The sequence below is a fragment of the Monopterus albus genome, unplaced genomic scaffold (genome assembly GCF_001952655.1).
Source record: "Monopterus albus unplaced genomic scaffold, M_albus_1.0 scaffold31.1, whole genome shotgun sequence".
NCBI lineage: Eukaryota > Metazoa > Chordata > Actinopteri > Synbranchiformes > Synbranchidae > Monopterus > Monopterus albus.
Genome location: NW_018127911.1, coordinates 1,999,627 through 2,026,304, shown reverse-complemented (window position 1 = coordinate 2,026,304; position 26,678 = coordinate 1,999,627). Strand labels below are relative to the sequence as shown.

Below are 26,678 nucleotides of genomic sequence, written 5' to 3'. Positions count from 1 at the left end.
AATAGAAAGTGGAGAGATCTGATGCTCAGCTGGCAGAGACTTTAAACATTAAATACTTCAACAGCACAGATGCTGTAAATGGAAAGTGAAGCTGAATGTTCATGCACTTTATGGCTGTATGCTTGTTCTTTGTATGTTGAAGTAACTAGATATTTTTTTCCATTTTGTTGTTTAGGTTTTGAGGGTGCAGCTATTTCACATGAAAACTCTCTTCAAGACCTGTCGCTTTGCTAAAGAGTAAGATGTCTGTCTGTGCATAGTTTTGAGTTTCACTGAAATTTCAGAATCTTTTGTGCACCAAGTCATTTTCCTTGCAAGGACACTTCATCACCAGTGCATCTGTGTGTATGTGTGTCCCTTTAGGGTGCTGGACCAGTTCGACAGCCTGCCAGGTCACCTGACCGAGGATCTTCACCTCTTCTCCCTCAATGACCTCACTGCTGTGCGCAATGGGGAACTGGCTCCTCGAATGAAAGCGCTGCTTAAACTCGGTACCATGCACGTAGCTGGCTGTGTGGTAAGATAATCATCCAGCTACTTTTTGCCCTTTCTTCTAGTATGTAGTGATTAAAACATTTTAATAAAGGTTACTGATCAGATGGAGCAAGAACTGTTACTCAGCTGTTGTATAGTCAAATACCAGGTATTAAAAAAAAAATCTGGGCTTTCTGTCATCTTTGTTTTGATCTTCCCCAGCTGTGCCAGGCGAAGGGCTTTGTGTGTGAGTTTTGCGGCAATGACAAAGACATCATCTTCCCTTTCCAGCTGAACAAGTGCCAGCGCTGCGAAGGTGAGCCCTTTCTGCCAGGCCTGGGTGGCTCAAGAGCCCCCTCTTCCCACTTCTCTGTTCCACTTACCTGGAGAGACTGGAAGATTTTGAAAACTCGTAGGCTGGCAAAGGTCCTTTCTCAAGACAGGAGAGAAGGGGAGGGAGGGGAGGAGGGTTTAGAGCTAGAATTGGATCAGGGGGAAATAGGTGGAGAGCAAGAGGAGTCAAGGGACATGGCAGAAGAGACACAGGAAAGAGGGGGAATATTCCCAGCGTTCACCCCTGAAAAACTGGTAAAAGCTGTCTCCAGGAGTAAAGGAAGTGAGGAAGAGCAGGAGATGACAGGTGGGACAGAGTCAGAGAGGGAGGAAGAGAGAGAGCAGCGAGGAAAGGATCAAGGGGAAGTATATAGAAAAGAGGCAACAAGGAGTAAGGACAGGAGAGATGGACATGCAAGAAGGGAAAAAGTAAACTTCTTTCTAAAAGTTTTTCAAATAGACAGACTAAAGAAGAGCATCTCAAAAGGAGACAGACAGGGTAGCGACAGTGAAACGTGCAGCAGTACGGAGAATCTAGATGAAGTAGTACAAGAGAGGAAAGGACGTTGGACAGTATCAGGGATACCCAATGTAGCAAAGGGTTTCTTGAAAAGAGTGAGTCAAGAGAAAGAGTCTAAAAAAAGATTTTTGGGGAATGTGATGGAAACTGAAGAGGAAGGGAAAGCTAGGTCTGATGCTGAGGAAAGTGATGAAAAGCACAGCAAAGGCAAAACTGAGGCAGCTGAAACAGTAAAGACAGAATCTGAGAAATTTACAGCTACAAAACTGCTCAAACCGCAGCAGCTGTCGGCTCTTTTCTCCAGAGACAAAACCAAGGGAGAGGAGGACAAAAGTGGTGGAAAAAGAGAGGTAGATACTGAGCAACAGCCAGCCATCATAACCCGTGCTAAATGGAGAGGTCATAAAACCCACAAAGCCAGGAGAGAAACCAGGGGCAGGAATATGAGGGAAGGAACAGTAAAGGAGAGCGGGACAGAAGGTGGAGAGAGTGCTGAAGTAGATCATACAGGGGAGTCTGAGCAAGAGCAACAAAAGGCTAAGGTGTAATATATTCAAGCTACTAAGGGCATGAAGTACAGTCTCCTGTAAAGAAGTGGAGAACAGGCTCAGAAGTTGCACAGTAAAACAACAATCAGCCAAATCAGAGTGCACTACATAGCTGAACCGTTAACGTTTGGTGGGTCTGGATAAAACAGTAGCTTTATATGTTCAGATATTGACCACTGATTAATGCATCTTTTTATCGGTGTCATGACAGTCATGTTTACAATAACTAGTAAACTAGAGTTACAGTAATTATTAAAAAATAAAGGAGTAGTTTAACTTTTTATGAAACATGCTTATTTATTTTCCTGCAGATAGTTGGTGTGGAACATTTTTTAACACTTAATTTATACTGTGAATGTTAAGTCAAAGCCAGCATCAAGATAACTTAGCTTAGCATAAAGACTGGAAATGGGAGGAAACAACCAGCTTGGTTTTGTTTGAAGTTGATGATATATGCCTACCTGACTGCTTAACATATGTTTGCATTTGCTTAATTTGTGGGAAAAAAACAACCAAATTGTAAAAACTTGTGACCAATTGTAGTTTTGCTGGGGTCATGTGCCAGGCACTTCTTGGCTGGATGCTTCTTCTCAGTAGTAGCCTCATACTTAGCAGACCTGGCTTTCCAAAATGTCAAACTATTGCATTGCATTTCTGCCTCCCTCTTAATCCTTTCAACTGTCTGGTAGTTGAAGTTTCTCATTCTTCGCTTTTGGCACTGAGTTGCTGGCACTATGGTGGTGGTAGTGTTTATTGGCGTTGGTTCTGACATTTGCACAGCTGGTGAAGCGCAGGCATTTTGATAGCTGTTTCTCAGTGGACATCTTTTGGCTCAGGCTCTGGTGGTGGTGGTGTTTCATCAGTGGCTTAGCTTCCTTTCTTTGGCTCTCAGCTCAGCACTGCACCAAGAGCTGGATTGCTGCTACACAGTATTTTGTAAAAGGAGTTCTTTTACTATAGATGTTAACTTGATCCAGAGTGCTGTTTCTTTGATATGTGTTTTGGTTTGGTCCTGAATTTTACTTTGCACATTTGTAACTGCAGTCTGTCACACGTTCCCCTTGAGCTTGTAGAGGTTTTCATTACAACCAAATAATACTTCAGTTGATTTCTTTGATTGGTTCATCCCTTTCTGAGATAGTGTTTCATTCAATTGTTGATTGACTTAGGTTGTGGTGCCTCATCTGATTGTTTTTAAGCGTTTTACTTATATATAATTTGTATTTTGTTGAAGGACATGTAATTGTGCGGGTGTTTATTGTTTGAGAATGAATGTGTTATTTATTCTTTTTAGTTGCTTTTACATTTGCCTGCTATTATTTAAGCTCCATCTTCATGTGAACCTGAAATAAACTATTTTTGAATTTGAGTTTCCTGTCATTTCATCACATTTTCATTAAATTTTTCTTTAGGAAACAAAGGAAAAAAACATTTCAGACAGGGGTTACAGTAACTATCTGTTGAAGCAGATTAGTGGACAGAATGAAGAGTTGCGAAAAAACAAGCTGTGTCAGAACTGGTTTAGGGTGTGGTGAGTGCGTCTATGCTTTTCTCACAGTCCTGCTTCTTGCTGCGTTCTGCCTTGCTGCCTTTACCTTGTGAGCCTTTTATACTCCTCTCCTCACTTTTTTTTGATCAGCTCTGATCGTGATTGGCTGCTCTACTGGGACATTGCATCTCAATGTGGGCAAACTGGTCAGATTAGTTTGGTGTTTGGTTTAGCACATGGGAGCTGCTCTCTGTCAATGGCATGATCTTCTTCTGTTAAGACATTTTTGCTGTAAACGCTTTGAACTTTTAAATTACTGGCACTTGTTTTGCCTTTTTCAGAGTGCCACGCATGCTACCATCGCAGCTGCTTCCAGACAGGTAAAGGCTGCCCTCGGTGTCTGCGGCTGGCGGAGCGGAGAGAGAGGATGGCATGCAAAAACATGGAGGAACAAGAAGATGAGGGAGGTGGGCCTTAGTGTTGGTAAAAGAGGAAACTCAGAGACAAAAGAAGGAAGAGTGCAATGCGACCATGATTGTAGTGACCGACTACCGCTCTGTTCCAGTCCTCTCAGACCTGGGTGACAGTACTCGCTCTGATCCCAACAGACTGCCAGATGTGCAGGTTTTTCCACATCAGGGTGTCAGGACCATGAATTGTCAACTGGAAAGTGGTTACTGTTTTTTCCCAGAAGCCCTTTTCATTCATGCACTTTACTGTGTGACTGCATCCCATTTGAAAAGGAAGCAGACTCATTTTCTTAAAAAAACTAGTGACTTGTGGGTTAAAGATCAGTTCCCTCCTTTTGCTTGGCAGTCATCCAGTTGAGCTTTCCTCAAAAATAAAAAATAGAACTAGTTATATTGTCATTTCTATACAATATGACAGGGTTATCCACAGAATGAAGTTCCTTACATGATTATTTTATTTAATATCTAATATAATGCATAAATGAAAGTTAAAGCCCCTGTTTAATGTTATCAACACAAGTGGTAGTATAAACAAATCATCTGACTAATTCTTTTTGCTCCAAAAATCTGTTTTAAAATGCGTCAACACTTTTCTGTTTTGTGTCAGGGTTTTATTTTTTTGAGTAAAACTTTTTCCGTGTGGCCACAGTTTAGAAGAGTTGTGTGGAAAAAAAAAATCAGTTAAATTGTTTAGTATGAGAGAGGACAAAAGCTGATGCCTTACAGGTATAATTGACACTGGTTACATGTGTGAAGTGGGCCTTTGTTTTCCTGAGGTAAAGTTAATAGAATTAAGTAGATCAGAAAAACAAAAATTTGCTCAGGTTTGCACTATTGTACCCAGGTTTGATATATCTCCTCGCCTACAGTTGCAGCCTGCGGCTTTAACTGACTGCTGACTAAGCTAATGCTTGTTTTTCTCACCTAAAATGCACAACCTATGAACCCAGTGTATTTTTTTTTTTTTTTATGAAAGTAAAAATTTAGATATCTTTTATGACTTGACTGACTTTCAGCCCAGACATTGAACATGAGTGATGTTTAGGTTTTTGTTTTAATTTGAAAACACTCAAGATATTTAATTAACCCTTTCTTAGTCCTGCTCCTTACTGTAATTTTTAAAAACCTGTTTTAGCCACACTTATGTGCCTCTATGCAGATGAACTGACAGTGAAGCTACATTGGAAAGTTTCAGAGTCAGTGTCACAAATGAAATGTTTTAAATGGAACTGCAAATGCTCTGTTTGTGTGGATGTGAATATGAGCGCTTCTGTGTGTGTTGTGCCTACGTATGTGCACACATATCTACCTGCTGTAATGTACATGCGGCCATGCACAAAAGGTTTGCCCCAAATCAGCACTTGCCTGTTTTCTAACATTGTAGGTTTTGGGATAATCTAGAGATTCCTGTTAATTGCACTGATCCTGTCTGGCTTAGTGCGATTTTTTCCAAACCCTTACTGCAGAATGTTCCTGTTTCGTTAATGAAGCTGCTGTCACCTGAATTGCACTACATTGTGATGGCTCTCAACCCAATCAAAGAGATCCACGATTTAATAGACAATTAGGCGTATTTGTAAGTTATCAGATTGCATTAGTCACCCCCATGGACTGAGGTTTTTCCACATTTAACTGAGTTTTATCCTCCAGCAGATCTTACTGATGCAGTGGTTCCCAACCTTTTTGGCTTGTGACCAAAATGTGCTTATTCACCCTTTTGCTAAGAGTAGGATGCAAAGGGTGGTAATCACTCTTATTATTTGCATGTTAAATATGTATCTTGGGCCAGAAACGGGTTAACTTAGCTTAGCTTAGCATAAAGCACCTCTAAAGCTCACACAAAATAAAGTGTACGGCAGTCTATTAGTGTAAATATCTTGTGTTTTGGAATATTTCTTGAATGGGAGCAGTGGGATCTGTACTGGTTAGCCTAACTAGCTACCAGGAAAACTAACAGGCTACGTGTTTAAGATTATAGATATGAGAGTGCTATTGATCTTCTGATCTAAATAAAAAAGCTACTAATGAATTTTTTTCCTAAAAATTGATTATTTAAGCTCTTTATATGAAGAAGTTACTCCACCTTGCAAGCTATTGGTTTATTTTTCTCTTAGATTATTTTATTTCAGGGACCCAAAGGGCAAAGGTACCTGCATCTAAGGAGAATAAAGCAAAAATGATGAAAGTGAGGAGCAGTTAGCCTATTGTTACATAACAAATGCTTTGTTCCTCCTTTCTTGCCTTTTCTATCATTAGGGGACTCCTATTCATCTTGGTATGGAGCCACTGGTCTAGTATACACTTTTTTTAGATTCTTCACCAGTTACAGCTTACTTGTAATTTCCTTTGTTTATTGTGGCTGACTTAGCTTCACCTCAAGTTTCTAAGTAGTGGTCAACAGAGTGTGCTGTGGTAAATAAGATAAAAATTTAATAAATGAAATTCACTCCCCAGTTAATGATAGGAGGTTGTGAGGAAAAACGGATTTGCAACTGACTGTTTATTCTTGGGCTGCCTTTGCCATGGGGCGTTTGAAGAAGGCTTAAAGTGCACTGCAGGTTAAAGTGTATTATTAAAAAGATTATTGTTATTATGATTATCTGTTCTGTAATTGTCAACAATAAAAGACTGGCTAGACTGTTCACATGGATTGTTTTTGTGTGTTAATAGACAAGTCGAGATCATGAAGCTGATTACTAATGCATACAAAACTGAAGCAGGGCTGCAACGAGCAATTTTCAATATGGTTTTTTTTCTTAATAGTTTAGTTTGTAAAACATCAGACAACTACAGAGACTGGGAGGGGACTGGGGGGACAATTGTGATGTATTGTTTGCTAAATTATAGTTGCAACAATGTAATGGCCTCCATGCCCAAATCCTTTATACATTAAAGCTTCAACAATCAACCACTGGCACCATCTACTGGATGTAATCTAACACACTGGAACATTTGTCTATGTGGAAAACCTCAGAGTGACTGTTTTCAGATCAGTATAAACTATTAATGCACAATGACATGATTTGAAGACAGCTGTCAGGGTGATTTTGGATTTGTAGTGTACAGGTTATGGTGAGAGGCGACCCAGTTTACAGCAATGCTGGTGATTTTTAGAAGTGATTAAGGAAACGTGGTTTTTAATGATGTAGCTTTTGAGTCATCTGACAGTTAACATTTGAACAGATAAGTCTTTATTTAGATAAGTTTATTGGTGTATTTTAATACGATCCTCAACCAAATAAGGGAGTTCCCATATCTCAAACTGCAATATTGCAAATGTGTCCGTATAGTTTTGTAGTATTGAAAAGAACTTCATGAGCAATTATCTGCCCTGTAAATTGCAGGACATTTCATCTGGGCAGTACTGTACATAAAGATGGAAACGCACATCGTTACATGAAACTGTTTCCAGGTTATGAGGAACAGGACAGGACTTGTTGATTACACCTCTGGTAACCACTCACCCATTTTATTTTTCAGCACCTCCACCTGTGGGACCTACACTCTGTTCTGTTCTGTTCTCCAGTCCTGTTCAACCATGAGCTTATTTATAGTTTTATGCTGCTTTAAGAAAAGCAGAAGGCTTACAGGCAAACTTAATTTATTACAATTTACAAATGAATGATGTTAACTGGCATTATATTAGTTAAATGTTTACAGCACCTGCAGCTGGACAGTGTGCTGTACAGTACATAAAGACTTTTCTGAAACAGATGTTATTGGTTTAATGTTCATTGTTTAACTATGCAATAGAGCAATTCATAGCCAAAAAAGATCCTAAGCTTACATGTATTAGGTTTAAAGTATATATAACACATTAATATTTTTCTTCTACATGATAAACATTTCGCTTCATTTTAGGGTTGCAGTGGTATCCCAGTTTCACTGTATACCATGGTATGAAAACTAATGGTTATCACATCATGCACATGTGCTTCTAGAGAATGTGAAGGTACGTCACGCAGTGTTGAATGTAGAAATGGGGGCACCATTTTGGGAGGAGGCGCTCTATTTACCTACTACATACATATATACTGTATGTATGTGTACAGTTAGGACTGGTTGATCCAGATGCACCACATGCAAATAATGACCATTGCATAGCAGGAGATGAGCAGTAGATAGATGCGGAAGAGCAGGTAGTCGAGCACATATCCTACATGGCACCACTGGTCCTGCAGCTCATTCTCCTTTTGCAGTGAGATAAGGTGGGTGTGAAGGTCACCCAGGTATTGACATATCTGTTGCAGTTCAGGCAGAGCAACTGTACCTAATACAGGAACAGCAATAGGAAGGAGAAGATTTTAGATTATATAGAACATGTTACATCTGTGATTTCAGCATTCAAACTTATTTAAAAAAAAGTGTTAGAAAAACCTTTTACAATTTGTTTACTATGTGCATCACTAAATTTAAACATGTTGCACCACACAAACAGTTTTTTATAGAGAAATTAGTTGTTAAACATTTACACCCAGTAAATGTCGGCTCTTACTGGCATGGCCAACACTAGTTAGCTAGTATGTGATTGGGCTAGTGTGAAAGTGAAAAGGGATTCATTGGACTTGCTTTTATGAAAATGCTGTTTAATAATGATGAAAATTGGGAGTATTTCATAAAAACATGATATACATTAAATTACAGTCTTATACCAATATTTGGTTTACGTTAGACTGAGCAACCAAATTACAGCAGTCAGTTTGAATCAATAATTTAAACTGATATTAGAGTTTTAATTATAATTTTATAATTCTAAATGATAAACTATAGAAATAGAGAAAAGAAAAAGAAGATTTCCAGCTAGTTTAGGTTAGTGTTATATTTAGCTTGACTTGTGATAGATGAGATCCATCTCTGACATATATTACATAGATCTTTAAGTCTTTTTATTCTTTTTTTCATTTTTTTAAAATTGCCTTTACTCTTTCAAAATGAGATCACTCGGAGCTCCAAGTGGTTGAGGGGAGTCTGTTTGAATACCTTTGTTGCTGGCTGGGCACTGGACAGGTGTCTGACTGACTGGCTGGATGATGCATGGGCCTGAGCTGCCATTTGAGCTTTTAGGTTTGTCTCTCTCTGGTATAGAAGGATGCTGGATGACCTCTGGCCAGCGGTAGCAGATGAGGCTGGCTATGTATTTGAGGATAACCACCCTCACCCATTTTGGAACCTCTTGATATTTCATGGAGCTGTGATGGAGGACATTGGTGATGACAACCGTCTCTAGTAGACTGATGACCATGAGGGCCAGACACACAGAGAAATAGATACCTGGATGGAAGGACATATATTTATGAGAGATTGATACTCATATTTTGAGCTTACAAAACTCACCCTCAAGACTCTTCTGTATCGGAATATAATTGTAATATTTTCTCACACAAAAAAGTTTATATGGTTTTTAATATATGTGTTAGTGGACCACAGATCATAGTGCACAAATCTCTTTATTTGTGCAGTTATGAAACAACTGTTTTAATCAAATGTACTGCATCAGAAATACACTAGTAAGGGATATAAAGTATGTGTTTGTCTTTGTGATGGAACATGTGCACTGATGTATGCACAAAATTATGAAATTGCAGAGTGTCTTATAGTATTTGCAGTGTACCATGTCAGACCTAGTGTTGCAAAATGTTAACTGTTTTTAGCAGTCCTTCACAAAACAAATACATTTAGGGTTTGCCTTATTTCTTATTTTCACTGGGACAATCTCAAGGAGAAGTGTGATCACAGGACTTAAGTAAGTTTATTCATTTATTTATTTTAATTTAAATACAATCTAGAAACAAGACCCCATATGGAGTTAATTGCATGATTTCTAAAATTGTTGTGAGGCGTTTTAATGTAACTACATTTTAAACTACAAGATTTAAAATATGTTTTCAAGCCTATAACTTTGTAGCTCCCAGCATCATCTTTACAAAAACACCACACATTAACATCTCATTAAATATGTCATTGCTTGGGTAATGAGAATTTTGGAATTGAACTATTTTGTTATTGATTTAGAGATTGCAAGAAGAACCCTGAGAAATGTCAACCTGATTTATTTTTCTGACCATTGTCAGAAAACAGATACTGTAACTTAAATCACCCCTTTCAAATTACACACATTCATTTGATCAAATTGTTAAACTGAGAACTGATCAATGCAGCTTTAGGGTTGTGGGGTGTAGTTACTGTATATTTATGCCATGGATTATCATGATGCTGGTGATGGTGGAATCTATAACCCAGGCTAAGTGTTGTTTTTCAGGATATCTCCTCTAACCTATGATGGGTGTGCCGTTTGCTGTGCTGGGCAGCAGGTCATTCATGATGAGCAGAAACACTGTGTAGCCCAGGATCAGGGTCATCTTGAAGGAGGCACGGTCCACACTGTGGGGCGGCAGGTAGAATGACAGGATGTCAATGAGCATGAGGAAGGAGCTGGGGATGAGCAGGTTGACCACGTAGAGCACTGGACGCCGCTTTATGACCACCTAGGCAACAAGAAAGGCGCTTACAGTTTAATTGTATCTTTGTGGATATGTAATCCTTTGTCATCAGAAACTGAAAAAGGATTCTTAAAAAGTATCTGAAGAGTTTTACCAACTTTACCGTATAGGTCATCAGTAAGCTTTATGTAAAAAGTGAATAAATGAAAAAATCTATTTTGCTGACTTGGGTTCAGTGGAAGCAGTGAGTTGTACACACTTTGTAAGAAAGCACAAAAGCTGATGTGTGATTGCTGTTGCTTTATTGTCTAAAAGCCTGATGTCTTATCTATGGCTGTTATGTTTGCAGACACAACAGTAAACTGGATTCCCTCACCCAGAAGGTGATGATGTCCCACTCATCAATTCCAAACTGAAGGATGGAGGTCTCTCCCAGTATGTCCACCACCTCCCACTCTCCACTGGCTTCCAGGTAGCGCTTTGAGTTTAGAGACATCTCTTTAAAGGTCACGGCTGGACTGACCCTCACATCTCTTACTGTGGAACAGTGCGAGAGGAAAACCTGGCCAGACAGTTCTATAGTACAGTATAAAATGACCTAAATAAATGCATTAGCTCAACACTAAGTTAGCCAGATTGATCTCATAACAAATTATATATTGCTTATTATTAAGTTAGTTTTATTAACTAGCTTTTTGTGGATATGTTCTTTGGTTTGATTTGTGGTAACTATTTTGGCCGAGCACCTGAGTTCAATTTTTTCCTGGACATACCTTCACTATACTATACATTTATTTTTATTCCCTTCAAAAGATCCCAAAAATGTAATATGCTGCGGCTGTATTTTCGGACCTGTATTGAGCCAGCTTTACTGTTATGTAGGTTCTGTTTGTCAATAAGATGCCTGCGACTGGTTGAGTTTATGTGGGACTGTCTATGTGTGAAGCCTCTTCTTACTGGTGTGCATGTAGGAGCCAAATGTAAATGTGCAGTTCTGCACATCAAAAGGAAAACTGAAGATTTCCAGGTTGCAGGATGACACGAGCCGCAGCATCCTGTCCCAGCGGATGCGACCTGTGTAGTTGACATACACGTAAGGACACGCCTGGGAAACATCATCATCCACACTGGAAGGGTTGGGGGTGGAAGAGCCACCATGAAGTAAAAGAAATAAACAGAAAAGCACATTGAGATGATATTTAAATGAGCCTCGTAGGGACAGAAAAGCACAAGGTAAAATCAGTTCATCAAATGAAACCTCCTATAGTGCTTATGGGATTCATTGTTCACTGCTGGTAAGTTGGTGTGAGGCATGAACCAGTAGCACTAGTATTTTCTCTGTTTGGGATGTGCTCTCAAATCTCTCTGGCATTTTACAGGATGTAAACAGGCAGAATGTCTCAGGACAATGACCACTGTGCAATGAGCCATTTAGTTTGTGTTTACTAGACCCTCAGAGAACTTACAACTCATACACGATGATGTCTGGAGACCAGAGCTGCCTCACAGGGAGAGAAATCCTACTGACACCATTGCACTCATCAGGGTCCCAAACCAGGAACTCATGATGCCAGTACTGCAGTGAATTAATCAGAAACCATGCAGTTAAATATTTAACGTAAAACATCTGCTTGCCTGTCATTTTATAATTCACCATTTGTTCCTGCATGCACTGTTGGGAAGGTTACTTTTCAAATGTAATAGGTTACTAGTTACTAGTTACCCTCTTAAAAATGTAGTAATGTAACAATTTTAATTACTTAGATGTAACTTATTACTTTTAATTACTTTTAGATTACTTTTCAAAAAAAAAATTAGACCTGGCAATAAAGCTGAAAAGTCCTAACATAAATTTAAACCAGGCAGTGTAAACCTCACAACAGTAGTTGACACCTATTACTGGCAAACTTATAGTAAAGGTTCTTCAACATAACTTCACTTAGAAAATATATTATTGTTGAAACATGTAGCCTACTGAACAGGCACCAGGTAAAGCCCTTTTTCTGATTTCAGAAGGAAAATACTGTTGAATTTGACCTTTATTTGACATTTATTTATTTATTTACAGTAATTAGTTACATGCTACTCCCCAACTCTGCCTGCAGGTACAGATAAATTGCACACGAGCAGATTACATTACATTATTTTGTATTTTCACGTTACACTACTTACCAGTCTCAGCCACAGGAAAGTGGTGAGTATCTGGGTCTTCTCATTCTAAAATACAGTAAATAACAGGTAAGCCTTATATGAGGCTGGGTACTGGATCTCAAACATCTGGTGATCTCTATTACGTTTCCTGACATTTTCTCTCTCAGCACTTCTTCAGCCTAGATTTAAGTGTGTTTGGTATTTTTTGCAGACCATTAATTGACAAACTCACCACCCCCAGGACAGCATACAGGGTAAAGGAGATGTTGGTTATGGTGGGATTGCTGAGGTTCACTGCTGGTCTGAAGGCCTGTAGGTCAAACACAGCCTGCAAGGACTCATATGTCGGCCCGCTGTGGCCTTCTTTACACGTCAGTTTACTGTAACATAGAGACGCTGACAGGAGACGGTGAAGTTGTTACAGAAAATTAACCTTAATTGCACTTCTTGCACTTCCCCATTATCAGTGATTTTGAGAAACTAAGAGCTGTTTTATAAATATAATACCTTATACAACCATTACTTTGCTTACAAATTGTTCAAATGGAACTAAACCACACTGACATATTTGCTAAATGAGTTCAGAACAATGATTGTATATTTAAAACACAAAATGCCTAAACGCCAGATACACTCAGTAGTATTATGATCCTCCATATCATTTAGAGTAGCAAAAATGCTGTTTTGATTGCAGAGAGGTCATCCTTTAATTACTTGAACAACCATCCATCCATTATCTATACTGCTTATCCTCAGGAGGGTCACGGGGGTTGTCGGCCATCTGGTTGGCCGACAATCAGGGTGCACCCTGGACAGGTCGCCAAGGCTGTCACAGAGCTGACCCTTAGAGACAGATAACCACACACACCCACAATCGCTCTTAGCAGCTTAGATTGATTGAGTTGAACTATAAATTGCCCATTGGAGTGATTGTGGGTGTGTGTTACTTGAACTTGTTTCTTAAAAATATAGTTTTTACAAAAACTGCTTAAATAAGCAGGAAAATTCCTTCATTTTTAATTCAAAAACGGAAATATGATGGTTTGATAAATTATAAGATGAAGTTTAGTCTTTGTCTATTGTCATACACAATGTGAGCGAGCTAATATTTACCTGGACAAAAGAAAAAGACAGTGTCATCACACTGAAAAGATAATTTAAAGGATTAACTAATACAATCATTTTTTGCTAAAATAATAACAGCACTGCTTATTAATATGTTAAACATTAATGCAGCATTAGGATAAAGAGGAACTTTTCTGATGTAGAGTTAAACATGCTTCAGTCTGGAAAATACACAACTGCAAACAAGTAGCAAACAAAAGTATGTTATTACCTGAAATTAAGAGTAAACCTGAGATGATACTGATAATCTGCTGAGATGGACACATGCTGGGTGTTTCTCATGAACCAGATATCCTCCACAAGTAGTGATCTGTAGACAAATGAAAGCTCCTACTGGCAGTGTGCGTGCACAGATGCTTGTTTTTATCCCCCTACCGGACATTGTAATTCTCTAGAGACTTACTCCAAACTATAATCTTAAATAAGAACTAAAAACTAAAAACCATGACATAATTTTGGTAGTTTGTCTTGGAGAAACCAATCTTTTGTACCCCAATGTTGGAATTGTCTACATAGGAGATGAACACTAAAGCAAGTATTCACACACACACACACATACAATCCAATAACAGACTCACTACAAATACATCACCAAAGTAAAAACAAAAATATATGTGCATTTCTTTTTTACATAAACTTCATGTAAAACAAAAAGATATTTTAAAACTTACACTGCAAACTGTTTCACAGACAAGACATTTATGCTCTTGAGCACATTCAATCCTGGTGAACAGATATATGAGTAGATATCTGATATATGAACAGAGCTATAAACCATAAAACTATGGTACAGTATGTGCAGATATAAACACACAGGACAACATAAGATGTGTTGTTCCACACCTTCAGTAACCACTCAGCCATTTTATTTTTCCACAGCTCCACCTATGGGAGTAACAACCATGCACTTGTTTTTGGTTTTGCACTGAGTTAGAAACCTGCAATTCACTGTTACAACACAACTTTAAGGGAAGCAACATAAAAACAGATGGGTATGACAAAAGAAAGTAATTAATTGGAGGACTGATTGTTTCATAGGCTTACAAATAACAAAAGTAACAAACTACACAAAGAAATCAACAATATAAAAAAGACAAACAGACAACTCCTAACCCAACCAGAGTTTTTAGAAGGTCCAACCTACCTTGTTCTAAAGAAGATGAATGGGAAATAAAATCTATTTTAACTGAACTTCCTACAGCTTGCCTATTCAAATGAAAGCATATTTAAAGCAGCCCTGCTGCTCCTGATAACTTCAAAATGCTCTTAGATACCCTCCTTTGAGTGGTTAGGAGGCTCACATGAATCTAGGATCATTTATAAGAACATTTTCAGCTAAGATGCTGCTGGGAAACATCAAGGTTTATATACTGTATATACCAACAAGCTCCTGGACTTGATTCAGTTATAAACAAATAGAAAAACTCCTAAAAACACAATAACAGAGTTGTCCTGACTACCAGAAACCCCCAAGCTGTTTGCTGAAGTATGCATATATTATTAGCAGGAATTTCAAGATCAGTGCCCAAAAGCAAAACCATAAAAGAAATTGTTTTTAAAAAGCAAAAGAAAATGACCCTAAAAATCATTCAAACATTTAAATTACTAGTGAAAGGAGGCCACTTCAGTGGACATGTGTGATGTAATATATAACTTTACAGCAGTTTAACCACCCCTCAGGTTGTTTAATCTATACCTATAATATTCAACAAAATGGCAGTGCAACAATGTTAGATGATATTCACAAAATCCTCCAAACTCTGTTTTTAAAACAAAAACAGCATCAAGGTGATTTGATTGACTGAGACCAGATAATTATGATCGTAAAGAAGCTGACTGATATGAAGAGGATGTAGACGATAAACAGCAGGCGGTCTATGACCAAACCGACCTGGGCCCAGTCCTCTAAGGTCTGGTTTTCACCCAGCAGCTGGTCCACCTGAAGGCGGAGGGCCTGCAGGTCCTTGCCTAGGCTCCTAAGTTCCTCCAGGGCCTTGTCCTCATCCAGCAGTCCTTTCTCCTCTGGAGCTTTGCTGTCCTCTGCCACCAGAGAGGAGATTTTCATTTCTGTTGGAGAGTAGACATGGGAGGTGGTGATGGCAGCTCTGACTCTATATATTGACTAATGAAAAAAAATTCTGTAGCTCATAATCCACATGACTGCAAGAATATCTTTCTCCACATAAAGTCATACTCCAGGTCTGGCATTTTACCTTGTGTGTTGGGATTTTGGATGACTGTGCCTTCCAGATCCCTGGGCTTTGGAGAAAGGCAGACCAGTCGGCCTAGGATGTGAAGAACACACACTGTGATCCAGCAAGGAACTGGACAGCAGAGAGCGGAGCCACACAGCAGGTTGGTAATGAGGACAGTCTCCAGTAGACTGGCCACCATCAGAGCCAGGCACAGAGACAGAAACACATCTGGGAAAATAATGATGTTTTTAAGAAATCTGCTTCATAGACAAATGACATTGAGATACAGTATGCAGGCTGTAAATTCAAATAAAAGAGTTGAAAGAAAACACTCCATAGAGGTAGGGGCACTGCAGACCTTTGTTCCTACAAGTGACCCCTTTCACATAGACATAATCATTTGATCCACTGATAATAGAAAAATATTGATTACAGCAGCTTTAGAGGACATCAGTGTTTAAGGGCCAATAAAACAAGCAGGGATACTAAACATGAGCCAAGAGCAACTGGATCAGTTAAAAATGAAGCCAGTAAATTCTATTAATAGTAACATTTTTAAAAAGCAAAGTTTAAAAAAGGTAAGTATTTTCTTTTTTTTTAAAGTATTGAGAGTTTTTAAGTCTTTTGTAGTCCATTAGGACACTTCTGGTTGATGGCTTTGAAATGTTTAGTGCATCTTGACATCTTCTGACATGGGCTCTCTTTTATTTGGGCTTATGCTCATATTAAAACCTCATATAAACATCAGCCATTCCAAAAAGCACTTAAGACTAAATCAAATTTAAAATTTCACAGAAAAGCCTAGACAGGATAACATAAACTCACTTTCTTTGTACCTGCTCTGCAATGCATAGAATGACATCAGGAAATGGTTGGACTGTGACAGATTTTTATTTCTTTATTTAGCTAGCATGTGCTCGATGTCTTTAATCTATTTTATACAGTATGATTCTTTTCGGACAATCTTCTTTTTCCGAGACCGGAAGCCAACATAACATTTACACAGTGACAATGTCATTTAGCTGGGTCAGCAACAGTACAGGCTATGTAATAGTACTTTGTGCAACAGTCTCAGTGGCTACTAGCATAATAAAGATATTGTCAACTGACTTATGAGAGGTATAGTGTTTCCAGTGACAGGCAACAGGTTGTTCATGAGGAGCAGGAAGACAGTGTAGCCCAGGATGAGGGTCATCTTGAAGGCGGACCGGTCGACACTTTTGGGAGGCAACAGGAAGCTGAACAGGTCCACTGTAATGAGAAAGCTACTGGGGAGCAGGAGGTTCACCACATACATGGTGGACTGACGCCTCACTGACACCTGCAGGAGAGTTGACATATAAACAGTAGCAGGAAAGTTGATATACTACGATTTGAGAAAAAGATTTTTACATTAACATTAATCTCCGATGAAGTATATGATCACAGTTTTATGGCAAAATATAAAGCAATTTGTGCAACTTGCAAAAGTGCCATTTTCTCCATTTTAAAAAGTTTTACTATGCCCAAAATGCTTGAAAAATGTGTCTTGGCAAAATATAATTTAGGGATTATAAAGATGTTTTTTGCACTGCTTCTCAAAAGAATCCTCTTGCTGTCTCTTCCTCTCGGTGTTCCTGTTGTGTGAATAAATGAAACAGCACAAGAAGGGATTGTAAACTGTTACAATATACAGTATGTAGTAAAGTACACAATATCTCCTTACAAAGTATCGAAGCTCTTGGTTCAGTTCACCTTCCCCATCTTCTCGTTCGTATTTATCCAGTGTGATTCCAACTAGTTCCCACTCACCCATAGTTGTCATTGACTGTTTGGAGTTTGTTAATGTTTTCTCCACAGGTGTAAAGTTGGTAAGTTTGACAGCATCCACTGAAAGCACAATAGAACATAGTCAAAACGTTTGTAAGAATTAATCCAATTATAAATACATTATTACAACTATACCTATGTCCACCATTCACTTTACAGAAATAGCATTAAAAAAGTGCAAAATAAAGAAAAAAGAATGATTTCTACTCACTACGATGTAAGTACGAGGTGAAGGTTAAAGTGCAGGTCTGGGTGTCAAATGGAAATGTGTAGATGTCAAGCCTGCAGGAGCTGACCACTTTAACAGGCTGTGGGTCAAAAATGGTGCCGTCAGAGAACACGTAGGTGTATGGGACAAATGGAGCTGTGTTCTTCTCCATACTGCAGGATGACAAAAGACATAAACCCCAGTAACTATGACTGATTATATGCTTTCTCTTTTTTTAAAGTTACTTTTTGGGCATTTTGCCTTCATTATTTTTAGTGGGTTAAGTGCGTCACAGAGATGCAGGCAGGACCTGCAACATAGATCTGAAGCCGGATATCGCACACACACTGTGTTTGCATATATGGTGCACCGCACCATAACGGTTCAGCTATCGAGGAACACCCAGTATGCTTTCTCTTTATATACAGTATATTCTGCTCATGAATTTTGAGTTTAGTCATAAGAGATGACAGAATTTGATATGATTAAGGATTAATAAAGTCTTCTGTGAAGCTATCTGTAATTACAGTATGCAGAGTAGATGGTACTTACAATTCAACGATGACCACATCTGGTACCCAGAGCTCTTTTCGTGGGATGGTAATATAGTCAGAGCCACACTGTTCTGGTGTCCATCTGATAAACTCATTGTTCCATAACTATGACACAAATCATACAGATACAACAACATAAAAATATGGTTTTTACTTGGTGTCTAGTGGCCATATTGGGTTTTGTTACTCATCAGCACCAGTATTGTCTTCTTTTCAACTGAAAATGATCTGTTTGTTCATTAGTAGGGTAAACAGTCTGGTAATTAAGATTCCTGTTGCCAGCTCAAAGTAGGATCGACCCACCAGGCTGCACTGTGACCCAAACTGACTTCTGTCTTTCTGATTCTCAAGCCCGGATCGCGATGATAAATTTTACTATTACAAGTGAACTAAAAGTTGAATGTAAATTAAAAACTTACTACATTTAGCCAGATATATGTTGTCAGAATTTGGGACTTTTCATTCTAAAAGAGAGAGAGAGAGAGAGAGAGAGAGAGAGAGAGAGAGAGAGAACATTTTCCATATGCATTTCTCCTTTACAGACATTTTCTTGTATAGAAAGTTGTTTTGACCACATAGAGACTCATAAAGGTGACCAGCTGAACCACAGTAAAATTGTCTGCAAAATAAGAGAAGGCTCTTGAACTTTAAAAATAAAATTACCCAGTGATTCTAAAGTTGACATCCTGTAGCCATGTTACTTAATAGTTAATAGTTAATGTTGTGCCCCTTACCACCCCTAAAATGCCAAACAGTGTGAAATCAACAGTGACCGAGGTAGCGGTTGATGTATTCATCACAGGTCGAACAGAACCTATGCTGAAGACTGGTTTGAGAGCCTCCAACAGGGAAACCGGGTTGGGTTGAGTACAGTTCATCATGATGGAACTGGAATTGCATGGAGCTGTAGAATAAAGAAGAAATGTGCTATTATTATTGTTAAAGGAGACCTGACATTGGCTGCACCTGCAGCAAATAAAAGCTGTTTCCCAACAAATGTCATGAGCCAAAAATCGCTATGTATCTAAGATGAAGTGCACAAAGCATGCATCCTTTGACAGCATCAGAGGCAAAAGATGTAATGATGCAAGGTTTATAAGTTACACCTGGCATTGTTTTTTCAGCTGATTGTTTAGTGTCACCCTTTGTGGGTGCGGTGTGATAAAAAGGCATCAGAAGTGCTTAACGTCAGTGTCCTCCCTCTATACTTAAAAATGAATGTCTACAAAGGTGACAAACATCTCCCTGTGTCATCCTGTTTTTAATATTACAAAGCTATGAATTGTTGTAGCATTTATATTATTGCATTTATATATCTAGACATATCACCGCATGAACAGTAAAAGCTGTACTTACCGTGCACGAGCACAGAGATGAAGATGAATATAATCATAGAAGGCTTGACTTTCAGCTGGCAGCACTAAAAACATTAACACTGGGTCAAAACAGTTGTTAGTTTAAGTCGTGTGAGGGCTGTCCTGTAAAGTTGTCATCACAGATTTTAAGTGACAACTGAAATTAAAATGCACTTTATAAACATTTTTTTGTTGTTTTCACTTTGAGACCTGCTGTTTTAAAGTGTGTTATGCCTGAAAAGGCCTGAACGCCACAAACACCCAGCAGTAGAAAACCATTTCCTAATATGCAGATATAAAGAAGTAGTTTTTAAAGACCTAAAGTAAGAAGTGCATTTGTTTAAGGTTCTCAGTCTTGAGAGGAACCCTTACAGGGATTTTTGTGCAATCCAAATGTAAAAACTGCAATATTTTGTTGTTCCTTTCTCAACAAAATGGCCTCCAGAGATACGGTTTATGTCCCAGCCAGTTCTACCTGTTCAGTTACAGTTAAGTGCAGGATGTTTATTACCAAACTACACTTCTGTACGTATAGTTTATAGAAAGTGGCCATGTAGTGTACCAAATGATTTATCAGCTCAGTGTATGATAACACAAATGCTTCTTACTTAGATTTTTTTTAAATGTATTTTTATTTACTTACAGTATTTTCTAATTTTAGAGATAAATTATATAATATCCATTATTAATACATGTATAATAATTCCATTCTCATAATTCAAATACGGTTCTATGGTTAAATTTAATATATGCACACATCACCAGAAAGACGAGTTACTGCTTGGTTAAATGCGTCTTTTCCGACTTAACAACATTATTTGTTTTATATCTGCTTATTTTGCATACTGTACATTTTATTAGGAATTTGCTGTAAGATCAAATGACACCTGCTGTTTATCTTACGCAATATATTTCGTTGCTAGAATGTGTAATGGAAGAGCCGTCGATGACCACGTTTCCCAACTAGTTTGTTTTCCTTTGCACAGTGGGAGCACTTTGAATATTAGGATCCAAAATTGACTAAAATGAACAAATAAATTATTAGAACATTATTATAATGTTTGAAAAAAATGTCAATGAAAAACTGAAAGAAATTTTTGCATGTAATTTTATTTTGTGTACAATGGAACAATATAACACAAAAGGCTAAGTTATTGTAGTAGAGCTAATCAATGTCCATTATTGATAATATGACCACTCGTTGTTATAAACAGTAACACAATAACTGTAGAACATATTGTATGTACTGCATAAAAGTATTTACTCTAAGAAGATTATATAAATAACAAAATTATGCTGTACTGATAAAATATTGATTGAAAATGTGAGACACTGCTTAAGTTGATTTGTTTCTACTGACCATATGAGTTCACCCAGATAACGATGATCGTAAAGAAGCTGACTGATATGAAAAGAATGTAGAAGATAAACAGCAGGCGGTCTATGACCAAACCAACCTGGACCCAGTCCTCTGAGCTCTGGTTTTCACCCGTCTTCTGTTCCACCTGGAGGCGGATGGCCTGCAGGTCCCTGCCCAGGCTCCTCAGCTCCTGCAGGGCTTTGTTGTTCATCGCTGCCCCCCTTTCTTCTGGAGGCCACTCATCAGCTTTACTTTTTGCCACCACAGAGCTGAGCTCCACATCTGTGTTTTAGCAAAAATAGGTTGATCTTTTAAAATCCTTGAATAAAATACTTGAATTACATTTTTCTCATTAATGTCATTGTTGACTTTGTAGTAAACAGTCATATTAATCCATCAGGTATACTGTGTATGCTCAGTTATTTTTGTAATCTTACATTTTTTAAAAATGTTTAAACACTGTGAAACTGTCAGAAAAATTGAATACCTGCATCTTTATCCCTTCGAGGCATACAAACGAGATGGGCCAGAATTTGCAGAACAACTACTTGGATCCAGCGAGGGACGGGAGAGGAGTTGGAAGAGCCACACAGCAGCTTGGTGATGATGATGGTCTCCAGGAGACTGGCCACCATCAGAGCCAGGCAGAGAGAGAAGAACACATCTGCCAAAGAGAGAATATGTGAGGTGAGGCCAGAATCAGTAAAGGGTTACACTGTCAAAGAGTGATCTAATGTTTACTGCATATTGGGCGCAGGGTGGGTGCCTGGGTGGCTCTAACCATCGGGGGCAAATGTTTATGCATATATGTTTTTTAAAAAAAAAACATAATTTATAATTATGTTTTTGCTGCTAACAACTTAGTTCTCTCCCTCAGTTTGCATATGGTGCTAAGGAAGGGTCAGTAAAGTGAAAGGTGAACCCTCAAAGCAGTACTGTTTTCATATCATACAGTATTTTAATGTTTTTCCCATTTTTGTATCTATTTGCCAGTCTACACGCTACACGCAGCACTTTCCAATCAAAGTTCTGAAAAAGAAATCATTGTGTTGTGACAGGATTCAGTACATTTCTAAATGGAATAATACTGACTTATGAGAGGTATTGTGTCTCCAGTGATGGGCAGCAGGTCATTCATGATGAGCAGGAAGACAGTGTAGCCCAGGATGAGGGTCATCTTGAAGGAGGACCGGTCCACATTCTGGGGAGGCAGCAGGAAGCTGAAGAGGTCTATTGTGATGAGGAAGCAGCTGGGGATCAGGAGGTTCACCACGTACATGGTGGGTCGGCGCCTCACACTAATCTGCAGAGGACAAAGCAAAACAAAACTGTCAGGCACTTTTAAGTTTGGTTTGGTTGCTTATTTCTCTAAAACAATGCCACAGGGTGTAAACTATATATTATTATGACACTTTCTATAGATTCTTATTATAACTTAAAAGTATTCATAATGACATGAATCTTGATTGGCATACAGAGACTCATTAAGTATGAGCTCATAGTAAAGTTAAATGTGATTAAACAAACATACAGTGTTATTTTTAAAGTAGCAAAATCTTTAGTAATAGTGAAAGAAGTTCTTTGTTATAGAGAACAAACGCACTAGGAGTGAGTTCAAAGTTTGTTAAGGTGGTTCAGAGGTTTGTAAAATGTTGTGCTGTGAAATATGATTGTCATAGCTCGGTTCCCACATCTTTACAGGAGGATGATTTGAATGGGACTGATATTTTTTTACATAACATAAGATTGCTTGCTCAACCCAATAATCTGGCTGTGACATTTTACTTTCTGTTCATTTCAGTTTACAGACATTGCAGTGAATGTACATAAAATATAAGCTCATCAAAATCGTTCGGGCTTGCGTTGTGTTTGACGGAGGTGATATCCAGAAGCTCCCACTCCCCCATTGTGGTCATCACATTCTTGGAGTACTCTGTGATGTTAGCTGCAGATTTCCCCAGGAAAACTCGTATGTCCTTTGCTGAGCAGAGAAGACAAATATCATGTAATGTAAAGGCCAGTAAAAGCACATATCCCCATTTCAGAGACTTACTGTACTTACTGCTTCTTTACATTTACATTTTTCATTTTCGCAGATGCTTTTGTCCAAACTGGCGTATAAGGCAAAGAAAACCCTGTGATGTGTCTTACCCAAATGGAGGTAGGAACCAAAAGTCAGAGTGCAGTTCTGGATGTCGAAGGGGAACGTATAGGTATTGAGGTTACAGGAGCTGACACATCTGACTGGTAGACTATCGTGCACACTCCCATCGTTGTACAGATACACATAAGGGACAGATGGGGCTGTGTTTTCATCCATGCTGCAAGACAAGAACAGTAAAGAACTTTAACAAAAGCAACAACATTGAACAGTCAAACCTTCTTTTCTTTTTTAGGGGGTATTTTAGATTTGCCTACAAATGCATACAAGAATAAATACATAAATTAGCTTATTCTATACTAACATTTTATATAGTGTCCATGTTCAGTGGAGCTCAGGAGCTTGTTAATCTGCAGCCAAAAATAACTCCTGTAAAATGCAATATTTACTTCAGTTTAAGTAATGTTTGCTAGAAACATTGTTTTTTTATTATACTGAGCTTTTTAAAATAATGACAATATGAATTTGTCAACAGTTTGTCCAGATTTACATTTGCAGTAGGAATAAATAGACTGAAGCCTGAATGCCACAGGGTAGGTGAGTTGGAAACTCCTGGGAGATGGCCTCTTTGTGGGATTTGTTTACAATAAGGAAAACAATCATCTCCTTTAACCAATTTGTATTGTTTCAGATGACTGTATTGTATATAGAGTGCAACTCACAATTGATTGATTACAATATCTGGCACCCAAAACTCGTCTCTGGGCAGAGAAATCCTGTTGGTGCCGCACTGTGTTGGATCCCAGCTGACAAACTCATTCATCCACCACTAAAATAACAAAACGGACATCAGTGCACAGAGTAAATATAACCTAATACTCACACCATTCACAAAAAATAATCCCACAGTTATCTCAAAAATGCACGACTGACAGAAATTTTGATGGATAATTTTGTACTTACATACTCGAGCCACAGGTATGTGATCAAGAGTTGAGCCTTTTCATCCTGTAAAACCAGAGTAGCTAATGATAACAGTGTTCTAAATGTGTTTCTTGAGATAACACGGATCCTAGAGGACGTTTCAGCTTCTCTAATGACTTGTTATTGATTTTCATTATTAAATACGGTATATTATAACAAAGTTTCTCCTGATATAGACCTGACTTGTTAATGCTAAACCTGTTATATTATACACTGGAATCTGAGAGAAGTGTCAAAAAATAATAAATGGTGCAGCTCATACATACACACAGTACACTGGATATCTACTGACAGCTGAACATACCACTCCTAGTATCCCATACAAGGTGAAGAATGTGTTGACTTTGGTGCAGGTTGTCAAGTTCATGACGGGTCGTATGGTGCTCAGGTTAAAGACTGGAGTCAGAGCCTCCAGCAGGGCAGGTTGATTCGGCTCATTGCATTCCACCTTGGTGGTACTGCATGGAGCTGATGATAGTGAGTCTAATTATAAACATCGGCTTATATGATTTTCAATAAAACAGCAAAAACACAGTGGATTTAAAAAACTGCTTGTATTGTGTTTTTTATTGTCTTTTTAATTTTATTTCCCAGTAATTGTTTGGATTTTGATTAACTTGTTTCCAATTTATTTCACAATATCCAGGAATCAAAATTTCCCAGTAGCCTATTTGTTTTACAATATTACACATAAATTACAACATATGATATAAACATTCTGCATGTTATCTCTTTGTGACTGTTGGTGATGTTTTTGAACAAGGCAGGACAACATATTGTATCAAAAACCTTACCTGGCATAAGAATAATGAACATAACCAGGGTGGACTTGACTAATGGGAGATGCCACTAGAATGAGAATAGATTAAAAAAATTATTGAGGGATAAATTGTTTAAGAAAACATTAACAGTTAAAAAGGAAATATATTATAAGCGATGCTATATTCAGCCTCAGAAATAAAACGATATAAGAGATATTTTACCTTAAGTGTGGAGTTCTTGGATGCCATGACATCAAGAGATAAACCTTTATCTTTCTACAGTTGTTAGGTGAAAGCAGTTTCTTCAGTTTCACCTGCAGAACAGCAGAGGATAATCATCATTAGTTGTGAAGACTGGAGGTTATCTATGAATAACTATTGCCGGACAACAAAACTACCCGCAACTCACCTGGGAAACTTTCTCTTGCAAGACTAAACTCAGCCTTAGTGGCTAGACTAAACATAGTGCCCCTGTAAATGAGATACAAAGTGGACAAACCCCTGGTAAATGATGTGGGAAATGGAAAACACTGCAAGGCAGCTACTTTCCCTATAGGTTGTTTCATACAAAACAAAGAAAAGCCACAGTGAATGTCAGTGTGTGACCTGCAGACGGTGAAGACTGACCGCAGCTGCATCACTGTCACATGTACTGGTTGCATGCAAATAAACACTCGATACCTTGTGACAAACAGGTGTTGTCTGGTGTCATCCCACACCAACTAACCTTTTATTGTACATCAAAATGAAACAGCTTGCACATCTGTGATCCAAAATACAAAGTTTTAACCCCCAAACGTCCTGCAAACATGTATGTTATATAATTACTCTTGTCCAAGTTGCTACAGTGTGGTGTTCTGCAGACCTCAGCATTGGCTACAAGTCTCCAGAAATAGTCTATTTAAACCATTCACATTAATATGTTACTGTAGCTATCAGGGAGGACACTACTGAACTTGTTGGACCTTTGAGGCCATCAAGCATTCACAGCAGAGGCTTTTCTATGAGAGGCCCCATGAGACTCAGTCATTTACGCCCATACTCTCCTACTGAACTATTATTCTCTCTAACACACACAATACTCTCATATACACCATCATAGGCCTACCCTTTCACAGACAGCACCATATATTCTCATTATATTCTTGCATAACAGTTTATGTAAGAGGGAATAATTATATATGTAATAAATTATGATGTCCACCATGTTCTCCTCATGATTGGAAAGAAGGGCCAAATCCCTCATGTACAAAGATAAGCCAATCAGGAACTATGAGGGGCCGTATAAGACATTATGTATTCTCGACGTTTCACACACATACATTTTCACTCTCACATGCATATATTCTACTTACACATACACATATTCTCCTCACACATGCATATATTCTCCTCATACATACATATATTCTACTAACACATACATATATTAATTCCTCCACTGAGAGGAGAATATATGTGTGTGCGTGCATGAGTATAGTGGAAACGGAAGCAGTACTGTAGAAACGGCGGGAGATAATGCAATGTGATTGCTAAGCACAGGTAATGCACGTAAGTTCCGACAAGCATGGACGGAGAAAATGAAGGACGAGTACTGCAGCAAGCCATTGGTGTTCTAAGAAATATTCTCGCTTCCCCCGAAACTGTAACGTCGTTGTCTTCCTCCGTTGTTCAACAAGCGACAGGCGATGTGGCCAGGGTAGCCCACAGCTCGGTGGAAAGTGAGATGAGAGAACTTTTCAGCCCTGGCAGCTCACAGGTCGGTTTTCCTGAGCAGGCAGCTACACAAGGACAAGATGCA

The 26,678-nt window shown here is 38.4% G+C and overlaps 3 protein-coding genes and 1 long non-coding RNA gene across 8 annotated transcripts in view; 1 reads left to right on the top strand and 3 right to left on the bottom strand.

Annotated features, from left to right (window-relative positions):
* rubcn (rubicon autophagy regulator) overlaps positions 1-6,476 on the top strand; it is a 24,905-nt gene extending 18,429 nt beyond the window's left edge. For all 5 annotated transcript variants that reach the window (XM_020596657.1, XM_020596656.1, XM_020596658.1 and 2 more), the window contains 4 exons: positions 176-237; positions 364-517; positions 697-790; positions 3,706-6,476. In XM_020596657.1, coding sequence (XP_020452313.1) covers positions 176-237; positions 364-517; positions 697-790; positions 3,706-3,842 — 447 coding nt within the window. In that variant the 3' untranslated portion in view covers positions 3,843-6,476. The remainder of the gene's footprint in view (positions 1-175; positions 238-363; positions 518-696; positions 791-3,705) is intronic.
* A 1,410-nt stretch (positions 6,477-7,886) lies between these two features.
* Positions 7,887-13,206, bottom strand: LOC109958319 (5-hydroxytryptamine receptor 3C-like). Its single transcript, XM_020596860.1, has 9 exons — positions 13,169-13,206; positions 12,658-12,805; positions 12,447-12,491; positions 11,741-11,850; positions 11,232-11,401; positions 10,651-10,811; positions 10,109-10,319; positions 8,815-9,105; positions 7,887-8,104 (listed from the first exon to the last, which is right to left on the bottom strand). Exons 1-9 carry the CDS (start codon positions 13,204-13,206, stop codon positions 7,887-7,889), a joined length of 1,392 nt encoding a protein of 463 aa, XP_020452516.1.
* A 2,127-nt stretch (positions 13,207-15,333) lies between these two features.
* Positions 15,334-23,215, bottom strand: LOC109958318 (5-hydroxytryptamine receptor 3C-like). The gene is made up of 14 exons (XM_020596859.1): positions 23,183-23,215; positions 22,858-23,012; positions 22,124-22,334; positions 21,519-21,695; positions 21,045-21,313; positions 19,673-19,736; positions 19,051-19,220; positions 18,736-18,780; positions 18,315-18,421; positions 17,766-17,935; positions 17,451-17,614; positions 16,856-17,066; positions 15,764-15,973; positions 15,334-15,617 (listed from the first exon to the last, which is right to left on the bottom strand). The coding sequence occupies exons 2-14, from the start codon at positions 22,945-22,947 to the stop codon at positions 15,334-15,336; spliced, it is 2,172 nt and encodes a 723-aa protein (XP_020452515.1). The 5' UTR covers positions 22,948-23,012; positions 23,183-23,215.
* Positions 23,216-24,443: 1,228 nt separating this feature from the next.
* On the bottom strand, positions 24,444-25,188 carry LOC109958188 (uncharacterized). The gene is made up of 3 exons (XR_002274644.1): positions 25,100-25,188; positions 24,911-24,965; positions 24,444-24,584 (listed from the first exon to the last, which is right to left on the bottom strand). It is a non-coding gene; the product is annotated as an uncharacterized LOC109958188 (long non-coding RNA).
* Between the last annotated feature and the right edge of the window lie 1,490 nt (positions 25,189-26,678).